Source organism: Corapipo altera, unplaced genomic scaffold (assembly GCF_003945725.1).
Source record: "Corapipo altera isolate COAL_440 unplaced genomic scaffold, ASM394572v1 2b, whole genome shotgun sequence".
Classification (NCBI taxonomy): Eukaryota; Metazoa; Chordata; class Aves; order Passeriformes; family Pipridae; genus Corapipo; species Corapipo altera.
In genome coordinates, this window is record NW_020884874.1 from 32578466 (window position 1) to 32598259 (window position 19794).

At 40.4% G+C, this 19794-nt stretch overlaps 1 protein-coding gene across 12 annotated transcripts in view; it reads left to right on the forward strand.

Moving 5' to 3' along the window:
* The first annotated feature begins 3542 nt into the window (after positions 1 to 3542).
* The window catches only part of QKI (QKI, KH domain containing RNA binding), a 158580-nt gene continuing 142328 nt past the window's right edge, over positions 3543 to 19794 (forward strand). For 3 of the 12 annotated variants that reach the window (XR_003525749.1, XM_027632880.1, XM_027632924.1), the window contains exon 1: positions 4008 to 4257. Coding sequence is in view for 9 of the 12 variants with exons in the window: in XM_027632880.1 (XP_027488681.1) it covers positions 4116 to 4257 (142 nt within the window). In the remaining 3 variants the exon portion in view is untranslated. Of the gene's footprint in view, positions 4258 to 6590; positions 6688 to 12541; positions 12606 to 19794 lie in introns of those variants that run through there. The other 9 variants (XR_003525757.1, XM_027632904.1, XR_003525756.1 and 6 more) reach the window with 7 other exon arrangements.

Here is a 19794-nt window from a genome sequence, read left to right on the forward strand (position 1 = left end):
ATTTCCCAAGGTGTTATCAGCTATGAACATTATAGCAGTAATTGAATTTGCTTTTTATGATCATTGCAGACCTTTACTGTAATATATAGAGGCTGCTGCTCACATTATCATAATTTTTCTAACTTTGAGATTAGATTAATGCAGTGAAACTTCACCCTAAAAGAGAAACTGTTGGAGAATACTACAGGTTACATGATACAAGAAAGGCCATCTAGATGAAAACACAAGAGTTAAAGATAGGGACTTCTGCTTGTGTCTAGACTGAAGTTAAGACCTTGAGTACTTACCTAAAGAACTCTACAAGACCACAGGACCTGATTATCTTGAAACAGACTAATCAACTTCTCTCTTTCTGCCCCCTCCCCTTCCCCTTGACATCAAGACCACACAACCTCTCACCCATACTCACAGAACCTGTTTACCCAGTCCTTCGTCATGTCCTCCCCCCTGCCTTCCTTCCCCATGGGAACACAGGAAAATTAAAGACAGTGTAAGAGTATTTCTAGTGCCTCTGTAGATCAGGCTGTAGTCATGCCAGTCTCAAAGGGAACTATACCTTCTCACAGCTCTTTAACCAGAACTAATTCTACTTTCATCTCCTTGGAACTCTTAAAACACCCTTTCCTAGGATGTGGAAGTGTGGGAAGGTAAAGGCAGAAAGAAGAACATAAGGTATGCTGAGAGGGGTTTTTAGGTAGCTTTTTTGGTTTTACTGTGTTTTTGATAAAGAAAAATATCGTGCTGATTTGCTTATTTAAAACTAATGCTGAATGATCTGCATTTTATTAAAACACTCAACTTTTCCACAGGCTTTTCTCTAAAGATTTAAATTCACAGTCTTGAAGTATTTACAGAAAAAATAAAGGATATGAATTTTTTCTGTCATTTATGCCTAATTAAATGGGCAGCTTTATCATATAGCTTTGTCTCAATTTCTGTACCGTTCTAAGAAAATAATTCAGATTAACATATAGCAAACTAGGGCTTGAATTTTGCATTGCGCTGCATGAGTGATTCCTCAACTGCTGGTGTGCACCATTTCATTCTCCAGTAAATAAGCACAAAATAACATATGATAAGCTCTATTGTTCCTATTAGTAGGTAAGACAACTGATAGTTACTGCACAACAATTTGTGCTGGTATTTCTTACCTTGTATTGCCTGCTCCTATTCAAGCACTGGAAACACTTTATGTGCAGGAAGCAATAATGAAGTGGTGTGGGAACAGCTGCACCAGATCTGCTGAAAAAAAAGTCTCCATATGCTCTTTTTACTGTGAGAATCATCAGTCCAGAACAATTATTCTAACATCATCGACATTTATCTAATTTTAGGATGAAAGCTTGCTGTTTGATGGATGCCCTTAATCAAATGGAAGGATCTGACAGCGTGTTTTCTCAGGGTTAAAAAGAGCCTTCACTCACTGCTTAAAAAACAGTGAGTAAAGGGCTACAAAAATGCATCATCGTCCAGACTGGTCTACAAGAAGCAAAAGGATGGCAATTCTCTTAAGCATGTAAGGTTGTATTTTAGCTTTTCACAGTCCTAAAACAAGGTTGGAAAAGAGCAAACACATTTATGTTACTAAATAGGAACTGCAATGTTTTGTCATCCGTAGCCATACTGCGGTGTGCTGTGGGTATGATACTGATGAACTAAGAATCTGTATTTTAAAAAATGGTTTGTAACATTGCTACTTTTTGATAACAAAGATAATGTTTTCTAACTGACTATATATATTTTTTTCATGATGGAAGCAATAAAATTGACTTACCTTACATAAGCCATTAATTTTTACTTAATGTAAACAAACCCCTGAAATGAAATAAAAATTCTCATGTCCAAATAATGTTTAAAGGGGAAATATACTATAAACACTAGATGGAATGCAATAATCCAAGGCATTTTTACTATTATGACAACTATGCTTTCTCTACATTTTTGTCAATGCACATCTTTCAGGAAAAGCAGTTAACCCTACTTGGCATTACCCAATGACACTGTGCACCTGTCAACGTGACGTGCCTGTTTCTTTTCAGTTTTGGAAGCACTGGCTCACTGCGATTAATCTAACTTCAAATACCGTGCAGTATGTATTGAAATACATTTGAATTTTTCACAGAACTTCAAGCAACAGCCCCAGCTCTATTAAAAAAGACTGTCTTCGGCGAGGTACATGAAGAGTGCAGCGATTTTTATCTAGCTTTGTGACAAAAGCTCTACCAAGCTATCGAAAACTACATCAAAGCTTCCGGATGATCTCTTAAGTAATAAAAACCAAGTAACAACACCGAGTAGCTGCGTGGGGAAGGAGGAATACGTACAAGCAACCGCGCCGCGCTGCTTTGCCCCTGCAGCTGCAGTGGATGGAGCATATTAACTTTGGTCCTGGCTGCCGGACACCGCTGCTCCTAGCACGTCTCCCACACACACCCGCCAAACAAGACACGGCCGATGCCCAAACGCGGCGCTGCCCTACGAGCAGAAAGGGCTCCAAGCAGCCCCGCCGACGCGGCCCGGGCGGGCAGGAGCGCGACGGGATCCGCAGGCTGGCCCGGCCTGCGCGGCCGGGGAGGCCGCAGCGCGGTGCCCGCAGGGGGGGCCGTGCGGGACATGGGCCGTGCGTGCGGCCGCGCCGCCGCCGCCGCCTGCAGGGACAGACCCCGACTCGCTCCGCGCATCCAGGGAGAACGGCTTCCCGCCAGCTCCGCTTCTTCCTGCTCGCCGGTGGCGGCCGGGGCGCTCCCGAGGCTTCCCCGCTCCCCGCCCGCCCCCGCGGCCCCGGGACCGACCGGGAACCGCTCCTCGCGCCGTCCGCTCCGCCCACCGCCCGCGTGCGCAGGCGCGCGCGCAGCCCCCGCACACACCTGCCCCCTCCCCCCTTCCCCAGCCCCGCCGCCGCGCGACACCAGGGCAGCGCCGAGCGGCGCGAACACGCGCGCCCCGGCGGGGCTGTCCCCGCCCCCCGGGGGCGCACGTGACCCGGCCCCGCCCCCGCCCCGGCGGCGAAGGCGCCGCGACGCGACTTTGTTTGGGAGAGTTCCGTGCGCGCGCTCGTGTTCCCGCGCGGCGGGGCGGGGCCGGGTGGGGCGGAGGCGCACGGGAAGCCGGTTGTACCCCTGCCGCCGCCGCCGCCGCCGCCCCGGGCTCCCGGAGCGGAAGGGAGGGAGAGAGCGAGGGAGGCACAGCTGTGGCTCCGCCAAGTGGCGCTGCCACCGCCACCGCCGCCGGGCAGCAGCCGCCCCGCCCCTGGTCCCGCCCCCGGCATGTCCCACCCCCGTGGGCCCTGCCCCCTCCCCTCCTGCCGCCGCCGCCGCTGCTGCCAGCGCAGCCTGAACTGAAGCGAACTCCGGAGCGAACTGAGGAGAAGTGAGGAGGCGGCGGCGGCGGCGGGGCTGAGACTCACCAAGCCACAGGCGGCGGCAGCAGCAGCAGCAGCAGCGGCGGCAGGAGGGCGGGCGGGCGGGCGGGCGGGAGGAGGAGAAGGAGGAGGAGGAGGAGGACACACGCCAAGCGCACCGCGGCGGTAACAACAGCAGCAGCGGCGGCGGCGGCGGCAACAGCGGGGAGACACCGGCGGCGGCTCCTCGGAAGCGGCAGCCGCGCCAGCAGCGCCCGCCCGCCCCGCGCGTCCCCTCCCTCCCTCCCCCGCCGCGAAGACAGGGGGCAGCGCCGAGAGGAGAACCGGGCTCAGCGTGTGTGTGCGCGGGAGGAGGAGGAGGAGGAGGAGGAGGGGGGACACACCGAGGACTGCGCCGGCCGAGGGCGCACGGAGCAGGGAAGCAGCGGCGGCACCGAGAGGCGGCGGCGGGTCCTTGTGCTCGGGGAGGAGGGCGCAGCCCGCACGGGGGTTTCTACCGAGTTTCCTCTTTTTTTTTTTTTTTTTTCCCCCCCCCCCCCCCCTTGGTCCCTGGGACTCAGCGGCGGGTCTGCGTTTGTCTCCGGATTTGAATCCTCCTCCTTCTCCTCCTTCCTCGGGGAAGCTCCCCTCCCCGCCCCCTCCCCTCCCCCACCGCCTCCCTGCCCGCCCGGATCCAGCCGGGCGCCCCGTGCCGCGGTCGCGTTGCTCGGCGGAGCTGCTGCGGGCGCTCGCCGTCTCTACGCGGGCTTGGAATATGGTTGGGGAAATGGAAACCAAGGAGAAGCCGAAGCCGAGCCCCGATTACCTGATGCAGCTGATGAACGACAAGAAGCTGATGAGCAGCCTCCCCAACTTCTGCGGGATCTTCAACCACCTCGAGAGGCTGCTGGACGAAGGTAAAAGCGCTCGCCCGGCCGCCCCCTCCCCCGCCCCGCCGCCCTGCCCTGCCTCCCCCGCTCCGGGGATCCCGCTCGGCCTCCCGCCCCAGCCCGGCTGGGCGGCAGGAGCGGCCCGGGGCCTGTTCCGCTCTCCCCGCTGCTCCCCGCACGCTCCCGGCCCCGCTGGGGAGCCTAAAACAAAGGGGAAGTGCGGGCTCTCCCCGCCCTGGCCGCCGCCGTGCGGTGCCGGGGGACTCGGGCAGCGAGTGGAAGGGGGAGAAGCAGCCCCGGCCGCGCGGGTACCCCCTCCCCCCGGGAGGGTTTCCCCCCTTATTTTTTTCCTCTCTCCCCCACCCCCCCCTTTTCCGCACCATCTCCTAAAACCGGGGTAAGGGTAACTACGGCACGGAGGGGAGGGAGCGAGGAGAGGAGCTCAGGAATGCGCTTTGGGGGAAGGCAGGGAGGAGGGGAAAGGCTGGCTGGCGGCTGGCGCTCCCCTCCCTCCATCCCTCCCTCCCGTGGCGGCGGGGGACAGAGGGGTCCTGCCGGCGCCCTCGGAGCGCTCCGCCGCCCGGCCCCAGGGCCCCCGCCGGGGGGGGCGGCGGGTGTTTGGTTTCGAGATTTGGCTCTTCTGGAAGCTGCTTGGACTTGAATGACTAAGGCGGAGGGGGACTGAGCTCTTTCTTCAGCTCCAGATCTACCCCACCCCGAACTGGCCACAAACTAATTACGGTTTTCCTACACTGCGAGGGAAGCGAGTAAATTCTTCTTTCAGCTACCCTTACCTTTTAAAGAAACTTAACTTTAAAGACTCCTACGTGTGACTTTAGTGAAGGGAAAAAAGGGTTACGAAATTGCCTAGTCTACTCCTGCCAAACGTCCACCCCAGCCCCGCACCCGCTCCTGCCGCGAGGCGAGGGCTCCCCCCGCAGCCCCCCCACTTTTTCCCTAAATAAATTTCTTTAAGGTTAAGCTTTTGCATATAAATAATCATATTTTAGAAATACGAAAATACGTATGGGGAACTTACTATATCCCATACGTTTTCCCACTGCAGTAGCAGACCCACTGTGTTAAAAATAAGGTGGTGATACACTTGTTCTTAGTATTTTAATTTCGCCTTATACTCGGGTTCACAGGTTTATTTTTCTTGTCAAAGGCGTTTCCTTTCTTACAACTTTAAGCCTAGGCTTTCTGGAGGGTTGGACCTGTTTAATCGTATGTGATAGCTTTGTAGATTACGATGAGGCCATAAATTATTTATACAGTTTTAACTTGTTGGGATTCTTAGTGTGAAATACTGATTTTTAAGATTTCGAGTTAGGATTCTTGTTTGCGAACGTATTCTTCCTCGCTAAAAGAAGTTTGGGAAGTTGTTGACCTCTGAAGATGAAAGAACTGGTTATATTTGGTAGAACAACTCCCCGCCCTCTCCCAAGACTGTAAAAATGAGATAGTGACTGTAGTACAACACAAAAATAGCGTATCGAGAAAATGCTACCTTCTGAAAGAAATGATAGAGGAATTAAAAAAAAGCAAACCACAAACCTGGTGGAGAATACCAAAATATGGACTGTGGGAAGCAATGTAATAGGAGATTCTATTTTTATTTTCAAGACTCTTGGAGGAGTTTGAATTTATATTGGAGCAAATGCGGACATGAAAAGTAAAACTATTTAAGACTTATGTTCTTGGTCACCGCAGCAAACAATCTCCTCAGAATAGTTAGATTTACAATAACATCAAGAAGAAACTTGACTGAGAAGATTCCTTTATAGCACAAATGAGCCTTCCAGAGGCTTGATACTGGATTTTTAAATTCCTGAATCTCTTCAACTTAATGTATTTGGCCAGAGGAGGCCCGGAGCCTTTTTTTTTTTTTTTTTTCCTTTTTCCCCAGAGAACAAAAGGAAGGAAAAACATTTCCCAATGCAAAAAGGACTCTGAAAAAGGATTGTCTGAAGTACTTACATCTTGTCATATATTTTGAAATATTGAAAACTCTGGAAACCTGCTTGTCAAGTATTGGAGTTTCAAAATGAGGGCTCTCAAGACTATTGCTGAAAAAGTTTAAGGACTGTGTTGGAACTATTCGTCACACTCTTCTTCAAAAGAAAAATAAATAAAATACAATCTGTGTTTCTGAATAGTCTCTGGAAGAAGACTGCTATCCCTTTAAACTTTTCTGCTTTTCCTGTTTACGTTGGCAATTGTGTGGAAGTATTGTGGAGGCAGAAAACTTTTTGGAATGTTGAAAAAAATGTTTCATGCAAATCTACTAAATTGCTTCATGACTTCAAAATGTGAACACTAAGGGGCGCCAGTTATTTTTTTTTTTTTTCTGATGCGTGAGGCCAGCCTCTGAGCACCAGTGCTGACTGGGGCAGGGAAATTAACAGATCTGTTAGAAGATGCCAAAAATGACAAAATGCTTGTGGATTTGTGCAGGTATCGGTATTTGCATGGGCTTACATATATTGCGTGCTTACAGGCAGTATTACAGAGGTGGAGTAGGTCATAGCAATTAACAGTTGAGAAGTTGGTTGTTTTCCTGTAAAACGCTTATCCTGGTTCTCAGAGGGGGGACTGTGTTAAATATCTTGAACTGTATGCTACACTGACATTCTCCAGCAGAAGGGCTTAGCAATAGCAAATTACAGGTTTGCTAGAACAGTCTGCAAGATTTAGAGCACTTTCTTAAGAGTGTATTATTTAATAGTTTCATCAGTTTTTTCCTGGCACCTTTGAGAATACCAAGTATTTGGGGCAAGTGTGTGTCTATGTAGATATATATATATATATAATCTAAAAACAAGGTTACAGGGTTCACATTCCCTCTTTGTACCCTCTGCCCTGAAATTTCATTTCCTTCTTCTATTTATTGTTTAGTGTTTTATGTAGGTGGGGGGTTTTTTTTAGTTACTATACAGTCATTTTCCTGAAGGTTTTGTTTATGTTTGAGAAGAATAATATTATGATCAGCCATTGTCTTTTATGTTGTGTGCTGATCAAATTGAAGAAATAAAGTCACAACCCTAAGAATTCAAACAAATAAAACATGGGATTGCGTTCCCTATTAGAATGCTAGGGTTTTTTTCATTAGTATTATTTATTTATTGTTGCATGTCAGTATTTAAAAACAAAACTGAAATGGACTTGTCATTACTTCTTGTAATTGTATGCAGGAAGAGAGAAAAATGGACCTGTCTGTTTAGGTGAGCAGTACATCTAATCTGGTTAGGTTACAGAATGTACATCTCCTTTTTTTGGGCCATTTATGTGCTGCGTGTATTATCCAAAACACATTTTCCTTTCTGAACTCTATCCTAGTTTTTGATCTTTGAAAATTTTAGCGCTTAACTTAGTAGATGGTCTCTGCTTTATGGCATTTAGTATTGAAAATCAGCTTAAATGTAAGAGGTATATGGAGGAAACTTTTTTTTAAAAAAGAACTACTTTATAATAAAATATGAATGTCACAGTTTTGTTTGGATTACAGTTATTTTTCCATATGTGTGCTTTCAACTTCTTATGTGTAAATAAGGCTTTTGTGGATTAACGAGGATGTTTAAAGTGCACATCATAATAACTAGGAAGCTGAATTGTTTTTATCAGAGTAGTGCAAACCTGTGGGAAGAGAGGGCTCTTCCTGAATGTGGAATAGGCTGTATTTCCTGTAATTGTTTTCATCATCAAATGTGACCTGATTTTTTTTTTTTTTGGGTGCCCAGGCTTCTCAGATACTAACTTTTATGATTTTAACCTGCATCGTTTTTTCTGACAACTTGTATATTTTAATGCTCCCCTTTGTGGGTAGTGAATAGAGTTGTTCCTGTTTTCTTGCACTAGTTTTTAAAAATTAAATTGGACATTTCAAACTCCTCCACAGCACTCTGACCTATTGAAATCAATGAGGTACTTTGGTTGTATTCTTTCAACAGATTATGAAGGCATATGCCTAAGCTGTTAACCGAGATCTGAGTAGTATAATTCTTAAACTTGTGCTTTGTTTTCTTCAACCTGTAAGTGGCTAGACTGCTGCACCTGATCAGAATGTACATGGATCAGACCTGTGGTCTGAACTGCTTTTAAAAACGTATTGAAGTGGACTTCATCGAGAATTCATTTTTCTTCAGTAAACTATACCTCAGAAACTTACGTCTTCCTGTTAAAACTGTGTTGAAGGTGACTTAAAAGTGTGTCTACCTTTAAACGTAAATTAAACCATGCATCTGTCTATTGGAGATAAATCTAATTTTGGCTACCTCTTTCTGACTAATAGTTATAACAAAACTGTCTGTAAAATCGTCGAGGTAGGCAATATGAGGATAAATTTTTCTTGGATGTTGCTCTCTCTGTTTAATTTGCTTACGTAGAAAAGTGCATGTGAACTTGCAGAGCCCAGTGCCCAAAACTGCAGTTTTTGTACCAGTCTTATTGTATTAACCAAAACATCTGTGTGAGTTAGGGCTGAAGAACTGTATTCTGGTGCTGGAACTGAGTTTTCACTGAGAAGTTATCTAGTTACTTTTGTACATGACCTTATTGTTTGTGATTATGTAAATGTAGCCTGTGCTTAGCTTGGGTTTTGCTGACCTGTCAGGTTTGGTGGAGGGGCATTGACCACATTAGCATGTCAGTTTTTCAGTATTTCAGTTTTCCAGATCTTGCAATAAAACCCTATTATTTAATTGAAAAACCCTGCCTCTTACTGCAAATTTAGAAAGTGAATATTCTTTAGGATAAAGACCTTATGAAAGGTGTTTGCCCAGAGAGTCTCAGACTGATTTTTAAATTTTGTGTTTTAACATTAAAATTGTCAAAACAGCATGCCACAGTAGCATTGAGTATTGCGTGTGCTTTTTATCACTAGTGCTCTTTTGATTGGTTCTTTAATCACCTCTAAAACTTAATGGTCTGAGGTGTTTTCCTGGTTTATGATTGTCTTGTAATAACAAGGTTGTAAAACTTAGAGAACTTGTGTTCAGAAACTTTATAAGAGCTGTTCTGAGGTGTGGTATTTGTTTTGTTGTTTGGTGGGTTTTGTTTCTTTTTTTAATACCTTGGCACAACCTTTTATCACACTAAAAGCTCCATTGCACTTCAGAAAAAGTGTGGGTTTTTTTTTCTTTTTTTTTTTTTGCTTGTGGAAAAATATTTAAAACTTCCCTCCCCCAGCAACAGTTCAGTTCTCTTTTAAAAAAGTTATTTTTGGATCTGTATCTGCAGCATTTATAGTCACCCGGTGTGTAACTTAAAAGGGGTATTTTTTTGACTGATACGAGTTTTAAGTTAGTAAGGCAGTTATTTTAAGCTCATATTTTGAAAGCAGTTTGTTCACAGTTGCTTACTAATAATTGATTATTAAAACGTCTGTCATCAGATGTTTTTTTAAGTAAGGGCAACCGTAGTAGACTTGATTATGTACAAGAGCTGCTGACTTAAATGTTAAATTGAGAAAGACCTGTTTGAATTGACAATTTTTGTTTAATGCTACTTGTTCCTTAAGGTTGGAATAGAGTTGCATTTTCCTCATCTGAAATTAAGCGCAATAATTTCTAAAATAACAAGTGTTTTATAAGAATCTCTTGCTATGGCTGGAAACAACTGACCAAGTGCTGATTAGGGAGTGGCAAGTGATGCTTTCATAATGCATAAAAGAAAAAGACGAAGGTGTGTTGGTTAATATTAGAGTCTGAAAAAAAACCCCAAACCAACCACCAACAACTGAGAAAACTTGATTTTAGGAGAGTACTTAGAATGTCCTAAATATGAAAATGAAGTTTGCATGCATTAAAAGATAGAAAAAAGTTACTGGTGTTTGATGAGCACTTTGGGTGTGAGGAGAAGGCTAGATATGAAATGAATGGTTACTTTTCTAGGTTAGTAACTTCTTTTTAAATCATTCTTAAAGCTTTTTACTCTGAGTACAGTGAACAATGCCAAGTCAGAAATGGGACGCTTACAATGGTTTGAATTTGTGTAGACTTCGTTAGAAAAGCAAGTACATTTGGATTGTCTTTTAATTGCTGTTTGCAACCATAAAGTCTTCTCCTTTTTTGAGAATGCATACTGATGCAGGTATCCTGTTAATTAGATGTATTATTAGATGCTGATCTGGTATATATTCCATGGCTGGCAGGATAGACCTGTGGTAATGTTAATTATCAGGCCGTCCTGACAGCTTAGGCTGATTGAAGTACAGCAGGAATCTGCCATGGAAACCGATGGTTTATATTTGACTGCTTATATGGAATGTTGGGGGGTGGGAGTGGAAGGGAGACAAGAGAAATACCTTGCCAGGAAAGCTGTGAAATAACGCAATGCCCTCACTCACTGACCCTTGCCTTTATTGAAACATAACTCACAACTTCTCATTCAGGCTATGTGAATTTTTCTGTATTGATTTTAATCATAATGCATAGAATGAAAATCTTCTGTTGATTCTTACAGTTTATTGAATTTTAAATAGCCCAGTGCTAAGAAAACTAGTAGGAACAGTAAAACTGCTGGTGTTTTTAATCCGATTAAGCTTAATGCTGTTGGTTAGTTCAGTAGTACCACACAAGTTACGTCTCTGGGTTGGTAGCAGGAAGATCTGTGTCTGTGAGGGATGTTGGTACTACTGTTTGAATCCTGAAACAGATGAGAGGTGTAATTTTTATAATATGAATTATATACCTTTGATAAGACAAAGAGTGGGGTTGCTGAAAGTTGGGCAATGTTACGTTTCTACTTTTGACTTCAGAAAATATTCTGTGTAACCTTGTACAATGCAGTTAAAGTAATGTCCGGATTTGTGGTTTTTTTGGTTGTTTTTCTTGGAAATATTTAACAGAAGTGGAGTTAGCTTTTTAATAGAAGAGTTTAGATTTTTTAGACAACTTATGCTTGAATGAGGAAAACAGATGTGACTTCATTAGTAGAGGTGCGCCTCCAGTGTGTTATTCCTGCTTCCATTAAAAAGGTGTATTTTGCAGGCTAGCTGTGTGTCTGAGAACAAGAAGACAGTTCAAATGTAGTTGTGTAACTTAAACGTGTTGTCTGAGTCCAACACTAGAAGTTGCAGCTTTTTTGATCCCTGCAGTTATTTTAGCTGGTGTTAGTGGTCAGAAAAAGTGTGGTAATGCTAACAGGTTTTTTTATTTATTTTATTCTCTGACTTAAAATATTGAGTAGAAGTTGAAAATACGTTTTCAGTTACTTTTCATTTGAGAATTGATTTTTTTTTTATACTTGGTGTCAAATAGTAAATCTTGCTTTTCAGTTCAGTGCAAAAAAAAATCATTTTCTTGAAGGGAAATGCCGATAGGTAGCTATTAATATGCTTTAATGTTGTATAGTTGAGTAGCACACTGGAAGTCAATTTTTTGAATCGCTTTAAAAAATATTTTTGACTGTTTTGCAGCTGCACTTGAATTGTTGTACTTTACACCATACTGTAGTAGGGAAAATTTTCTGTGTTTCCAGCACAGGGTGTACCAGAGCAAGTTTTTGATACTTCGTACTATAATTGCAGTACTCCAGGAAGTGTCCAGGGGGAAAGGTCCTCAGGATACCCCTTATTAAAGAGGATAAGCCATGAAGCAATTTGCATGATAATTTACTGAAGTCTGAGGGTATTGATAGTTGGAGCAATTAACACTTCAGTGGTATATAACCGTATAAATGTTTATGCTGCTTTAAGACCTCGAAAAGGAAAAACATCCCAGTATGACAAACAATTAAAATCTTGTTACTTTGCTGGGAACATAATTCTAAGGAGTAACGCATCAGAACAGCTGCTGATGTCAGAGCAGGGGCAGGGGAAGATAATACAGTATTTTATACCCTTATCTGGTGGATCAGTTTCGGGCTTAAAAGGTCAGCTGATATTCTGTACTAGTCAGGGGTTTTTTGAGTTTGTTTTTATGTGGTGTTGGCTTTCTTTTCAGACAGATCAGAGCTGTGATCTAACTCCCCATATGTGATCTCAGAGTAGTTGTGTTGGCACAGTGGCTGAGGTTGCTCGATACTGAAGATGTAGAGTAGAACCTTGGGGAGTGAAGTATATTTGCTTAAACATTTACTTAGAAGTCTGAAACTCCTAATTGATGTCAACTGATTGCGCATCTGGTCCATTCAGAATTTTAAGGATGTGACTATTTTCAGACTAGCTGACACTAGATGGAAGTCAGACTTCACTGAATTCTTTAAAGCCTTTAGCTGTTGAAATAATGAACCTTCTTGGTATTTTTTTAAATTCAGATTAAAGAATTGTTTTAGAAGTCTCTGTAACCACTGGTTGGTCAAAATGTCCTGTCCTAGCTCCAGTATATTTTCTTCGTTAATGTCTACGAGATGGAATGCACCTGAAATCTTAAAAAGTAAGCAACAGATCTGCTAGCACAAGTATTAATACAAACTTAATGTTCTGGTTCATGTATTTAAATTGCTGCTAAACTAAAACGTTCAGCTCATGTTGCATAATGCTTCCATTTATTTATCAGACTTCGAAGCAGTAGCAAATCAGTTAACATTCTTCCTAATGCAGCTTAGTCTAATAACTTGCAAATAATTATATCAAAAGTTAATGCGTAATTTTCAATTTTTGGATGCAGAGCAAACCAAATCAACTTCTCTTTGCTGTGGAGTATCTTAGGTATCTTTGCAGGAACAACAAAGAGGAGAAAAGGAAAAAAATTCTCTGACTCTGTGCTGTTTGCTTTTGAGCAGTGTGGCTCGAGTGCATACTGCTTTTAGTTAGTTTCAGTTCGATTGATTTTGGAGGAACATGAGATATACTCCTACAGCAGCAAGCAACGGGGATGTTTTTTTCGGGAAGATGTCACACTGTTGTCAGCCCCCTGCCCCAAACTTACAAAATAACTTTGCCTAAATACTACATGTACAATCTATTGACAAGAGTGTTCCTGTAGCAGTTGGTTTGTGTGTTAAAGTTGAAGGTTAAAATGCTGTAATAGGCCCAGCTGTCATGTTTAAAATGGAATGTTTTTACTGTGAAGATTCTGTGCAGTGAGAAAGTAGTGTGTGTTAGATGTTGGTAGAGACAAGTTGTTGATAGTTCTTTAATTGCTTAAGTATCTTATCATCTATAAAAATAAGTATAGTCAGAGACGCTCATATACAACCAGTTTATAAGTGAATTGCTGCTGCTTTTAATCACTTGAGGCTTTTATGGAAATCTGATAACTGCCTCTGAATCAACCTGAAGCAATACTCCTTATACAGATTTTGTTCCCACTTTTCGTGTAGTTATGTCAACTTTGTGCTCAAATAGACTTGAACAAAATCTGGGCACAGATGATGTGTGAGGGATCAGAAATTTAATTTGAACCAAGATTTTGTCAGGAAGGCTGATCATATGTGTATTAAAAAATCTTCAGAGAAAGAATGATACTTCAGTACCTCTCAGGTATAAAATTAGTGACTGCAATTGCTTTCAGAAGAGAATTATGTTTGGATGTTTTAATAATATATTTACAGAAATTTGAGTCATATTTTGAAATTTCTTGCTATGGTTTTTGCCAATTCTCTGAGGATAAATTTTATTTTTGTGACAAAACTAGTATAATCCTATATGGAAACAAAGCCTTGAGAAAACATAACCTAAAAATCAAATCCACCTTAGAAGAAACAAACAAACAAAAAAGGTACAACTGGCTTTCTTGAGAAAATCTTATTAAGGTTACAGACTTGAAGAAAAACTTTTATTGAGACCTGTGACATTTAAGATATATACTGCCATTTTGAAAAGGAGAAGGGAAAAGCTTCTCTATAGCAACTTAATTATAGGGTTAATTGAAATTAAATTCTACGTGGATTGAAGTATTTCTAATTTCTCATAATATGGGTGTAGCTTCCAGGGAAGGAAGGGATTGTGTGGAAGCTTTGTCTGTAGGAAGTGGGGTACATAAACCTAATGCCTATTGATTTAGTAACTGTATTTTATTCATAACTATTCATGAGGAATCTTGTTGGTTCCAAATGGGAGGTTTAATGCACACTGAGGGCACTTGGTAGTGCTGAGTTTTAATACTGTTAAGTGTCTTCGGAAAGATATTCTTGCGTCAGCCTCGGATTAACATAGGATGAATAACAGAGCAATTCATCAGCAAGGCAGCTCTGAAGAGTGTCAGCAAGAAAGCTGACGATGATGAATTGGACAGAAAGGGATGCTGCAGTAGAAAGCTGCTACAGCCAGTGCTGGGGTGTTGAGGGATGGCAGTTGGTATTTAGGTGTATGCTGGGTAATTAAGTGAGGAGGGACTGCACTCTCTTGCTTGGCTGAGTAGAAAAGAAACATATCCCTTCTACAATTTAAGGTGGTTACTAAATTCAACAGCTTAAAATGACAGAGGGACAATTGGTTTGTAATTCATTGAAAAAGATTTATGTTAGTCTTCAGTACTGATAAATGTGAGTTATGTTTTGCAGAGAGACTGCTGAACTTCCCGTGATGTTTGCAGTCTCAGCAACCTTATTTGGCAACTAAAATTTGGGTAAATTAACTTTAAGGCAGGTTTAGTTTATTCTGAACTTAATTTTCCTTCAAGTCCTGCACTAGCTATTTTTTGGATCTCACAGCTTTCAGTTACTTCCAGTTACTTCAGTTACTGGTTACTTTCAGTTTTAATTTTTAATTTTTTCCCCCCAGGATAAAGAAAATAGTTGGGAATAGAGGGGGGATTTTCTTCTATCAGCCTAATAGCATAACTAATTGTTTTTTTATTATGTGCACTGGTCTTTCTAATCCCTTTTATTTAGCATGGTTTGTACTAAAATTGTTTTTGACTGCTCATTGTTATATCAAATTGTTGAACAGTTCATACATGAAGAACAGTTTAATGTTCAAGTTCTTTACTTTGTAGGGGCTCTTTGTATGTTTTTTTTTCTGACCGCTGACTGACTGTAAGTAACTAAACCTGTATGTTCAGGCTTTCTGAACCCTGAGCAGAATTCGATACTGAAATCTGTATCAAAGACAAGCATTTCAGTATGCCATAGAGCAGTCATAACTAGTATAGTATAATGGTATATTATAGTATAAATTACTGCACAAATCAAACTACATCTTTAGTACATTTTTCTGGATTAAGCCTCTTGGCTTAAAGTTTTGAGCGGTTGTTGATAACTAAAATGCGTTCCTGAATAATCAGAAAGATATTTTGATCTCTCTTTCTTCAAACTTTTATTGTGTGCTCTTAGTGTTAAATTTCAGATAGAAGACAGGATACTAATAAAGCAGTAACATTAAAGGAGCTTTTTTCTTAGTCTAGTCATGGCTTAGTAATTTCTCCTAGTATGTGATGTAGTTGAAACACAGCTTATGCTGCTATAAACTTTTATCTTCCCCCCCTATGGAAAGTGAAGGAATGAATATTGCTAGCAATGAAATTGGATAATTTCTAGGCTGTCAGTTAAGGAAACTTAATGCCACAAATATGGATGCAGTACTTTGCACCTGTCAATATTGGTGTAATGCAAAAATTAACACAAAGGAGACAGTACATTTTAAGAACATATTACTGTGCAACTACAAAAACTGTATTATATGTTGGCTTTAAAATGGCTAAATTGAACGGATCATTATATGAAAGGGACAGAAAAATCAGAATATATTTCCTTGAACTGAAATGTCTTTTTGCTCAGAAAATTTTACTCATTTACAAAAACAATATAATTTAGTTAGCCCTCAAATATTATGAGATTATACATTACACTTTATTTAGGAAAGGAGAATAACAGCAAGATATCAAGATACCTGTAAGTGTTGCAGTGTGAGATCTGAAGTAGCTTGTGATCTGGTTGGAAATATCTGTTTGGCAGAACATTTTCTTAGGGTAAGAGAGATGGAGATACTTCATATTGAAGTTAGTGTTTGTACAATCTAATCAAGATTTCCTCTGTGTGTAATGTCTTTTTCCAACACAATCTGTGCTATTTTTTTCTTGTGCTTGTCAGATTGAGCCACTTTAGCCCCTCCTTGCCCATACCTTTTCTGACATAGCAAAGAAGTACAAAGCAGGTGTATCTCATTTTGCAGCACTATCACTGAAACTGTGCAGTCTTTGGCACGAAAAGTAACATAAAGGAGGTGTTTTTTTTTCCTAAACCTGTGTCTGAAGGGGTTATATTTTGATATTGCATTGAAACAAAATAGTGTTTGATATGAGACCTTTGAGACCATTTCCTCTCTAAGCAGACAGCCTCTTTTTTTGTTCGCAAAGTTAATGGAGCTAAGTGAAAAGCAGTATGAGTTAACAGAATAGTGTTTTCCAATCTACTGTTTGCAGACCCACTGCTGCAAATAAGAGTTGCTGCAAATAAGAAAAAGAAAGTCTGTTGTTGGGAGATTTAAGTAGGCTACACTGAGCCTTCACTTCTTTTGGGAACTTTTTGTTAGTATGTAAGTGAAAAAGGTTGAAGACCTGATGTAAAGGTATTCCATTATAGCAATTGTCCTTGTCTGTGGGCTGAAATAAAAATTTGAAACAAGAAATTTCAAGGAGATCACAAAGTAAAATTGTGTTCATCATTATGTGTATTGAAACTTGTTTCATCTGTATGCATTTATTCTTTTTCTAGGACTTCTTGCTGTTATGTGTTTACTGAACTAGTGAGTATGGTGATGTTTTCCCCAGATGAAATGTAGAGGATCTAATTATATATATCTGTAGAGTTCAGTTTGCAACACTGGAACTCCAGAATGTTAATGTTAATTGCTAAAAGTAGGTGTGGGAGACGTAATCTACTAAATTCTTTTTGGCATTCTATTATTACAGAATAATTTCAGTATTAAACCGTCTGTAAGGGCATCTCTGCCTTTCAATTTTAATTCCATTAAAATAACCACGCTGTTGTCATTTACCAACAGGGATATTAAAGGAAGTTCCAGATGCTCAAGTACCTTTAGCTGTAAATATTTCAAGAAATATTTGTTGTTTGGGGTTTTTTTCCCAAGAGACATCTCTGTGAGCTGATAGAGCCTATTGTTTGATGTAATGAACTTGGAAAAAAAAGAACTTAAAAGAATTTAAACCCATTTAATACACGGCAGTCGAGGTGCAAATCTTGCTTATGTAGTAAATCCATTCCTTAACTCAGTCCTGAATATATAATGTCTTAATTTATAAGGTTGTTCCTGGTGGATTTAAGAGATAGATGGGACTACTGTAATTCAAATCTGTATGTGTTAGAAAATTCTAAAATTCTGTTAAAAAATTACATGTGATTTTAAGTTAGCATTCAGTTTAAATATTGGATATTTAATTTCTGCGATGGGTTGCAGTTTTTCGACTGACTAGTGTGTTTTAAAAGAGGTTGTTCTTAAACTCACTCACGTTTGTCAGCTGAAAATTTATGATTCTGTAGCTACTCTGTAGAAACTTATCTTCAACACTCTAATTATGTAAGTAGCAGAGATCTTGGCTACCAGACTGGTAAAGTAAATATTGGTTTTGTTTTAATATTCTCTGTCTGTTTCTACCATGTGTGTATATAGACACGAGTACAGTCTGTCTCCCGTCCTCTCTCCCTCTTTCCCTCTTTTTTGCTTTTGTCATAGTGGTATTTGTTAATACCTCTCTCATAGTAGTACTTACTCAGTTATAAATGTTGTCTCTATGGACAAGATTTAATATTAATAGAAATCATGTTTTTTTCCAGATGTAATTAAAAGTTATACATCATACTGCTGTAGTGTAAAGCCAAAGGGGAGGAGGGGAGAATCTACTGTTTTAGTTTATGTATCTGGCAGTTTTTAATGTACTTTGATGAACGAAAATTTTCTCTTTATGAATGAAGAACATTTTCATGTATCTTAGAAATATCAGAATTATAAATCCTTATTTTTAAGTGTTTTTGTTAAAAAATTAAACTGGCTTTAATAAGTAGCCTCAACAGATTTTTATTTTTTGACAGCAAGCAAAATTCATATTTAGTCTCCAAAAACCCATTGTTCTTAAAATACAATATTGAAATTTAGTTATGGAACATGATGGATATAATAAGACAAAATCACATGGATTTTTTTCGTGCTGCTTGTTACCTGTCTTCTGATATTTATTGGTGTCTTGCAGAGCACCTTCCTTGATAATAAACCCCATTTTAGTTAATTCTACAGATTCTGACAAAACAGTAGCCCTTCTTTAATCATGGTTTCAGTTAGAAAAGCTCTGATCTCAGCTCTTGATATAATGGCAAGAGGTAAACACTGATGCTGCATTATCTTATCTAGTTGATAATTTCATCTAATAGTCCCGGAACTTGATGTGCCAATTGTTAAATGCACTGGGCTGTGAAATAATCGGAACTTCAGCCTGCAAATACCAAGCTATTGTTTTCAATAAAGTTGAGTTGAAATCTTTTCTATGCTGCATTGCAGTGGAAACCAATTAGTTACAGTGTGACAAGATGCCATTTTTTATTGCCAAAAGAAAGTTTCTGATATTATTCTACACTGTGAACAAATGTTTGGCAGTTTTGGTTGCAGTTTAAGTTAATTTTGTAGACAAATGGGTCTAAAGAGCCTTTGATTGTTTAACTTTGAAGTTCATGTTTATCAAGTGGCTTCTCAGATGATTTCTCTAATTTACAGTGCTGCTAATGCCATGCAATACATACTTTTTATTAGTCACTGAAGTCTAGATGGCAGTTCCATTTAACCTCGTGTGGCCCATCTGATACAGAGCAAAACATCTCAGTTGTGCAAGATTTAATAATTTAATTGTGCAAAATTTAATAATTTAAAAATGTGCCCATAATTTACTTAGGTTTTTTTATTTTGACAGATGTTGGAGATGGTTTAACACATTTTTCTTATATATTCAAAAGACATGTGAGAATTGGCCAGAACAACATTGCTACTGCTTTGAATGTTATCTTCACTTTACGTGGCCACATAAAGTGAAATGAGTTAAGAAGATATCACAGTGTAGTTGGACTGTTGAGACACATCAACTTTGTACTGTTCACTTATCTGATAACAAAATATTTTTGAAAAATGGTGCACATGGTGAAAAATGCTCCTTTGGAAAAATACTACTGGTTAAGATGGCAGAGTAATAATTTAAATAAACTAATGTGACATTGTCATGCTGTGCATATAGATTGGTTACCTCTAATACAATTTGATTACCTCTCAGTGTGACTGATACAGGTTTTTTCACATGCTAAAATTACATTCTTGTGCTTTTTTGGGTCAAATACTAAGGGCTTAATATTTTTAATTGCTTACTACATATTACCTTTTATTTTTTACTGTAATTTAGATTGTTTTATTCAATGAAGCCTAAATCAATATGAATTTAACTCCCATGCTTCATAAAGATTTGGCATGTGGCTTTCAGTTAGCTCTTATTTCTGTTTGTAGCTGTGACTTTGTTCAGTCTTTCCAGCAGTATGTTTTTGTCTATAAGGTACAAAATTTATATTCCATCCCGCTTAGCTCAATTAGCGTTTATAAAAAAGAAGCAAAATAAAGATAGGGCTTTTCCTTTGATAGTTGTCAGAGGACAACATTAAAACATGTAGCATAGTTTACTTGAATTGTGG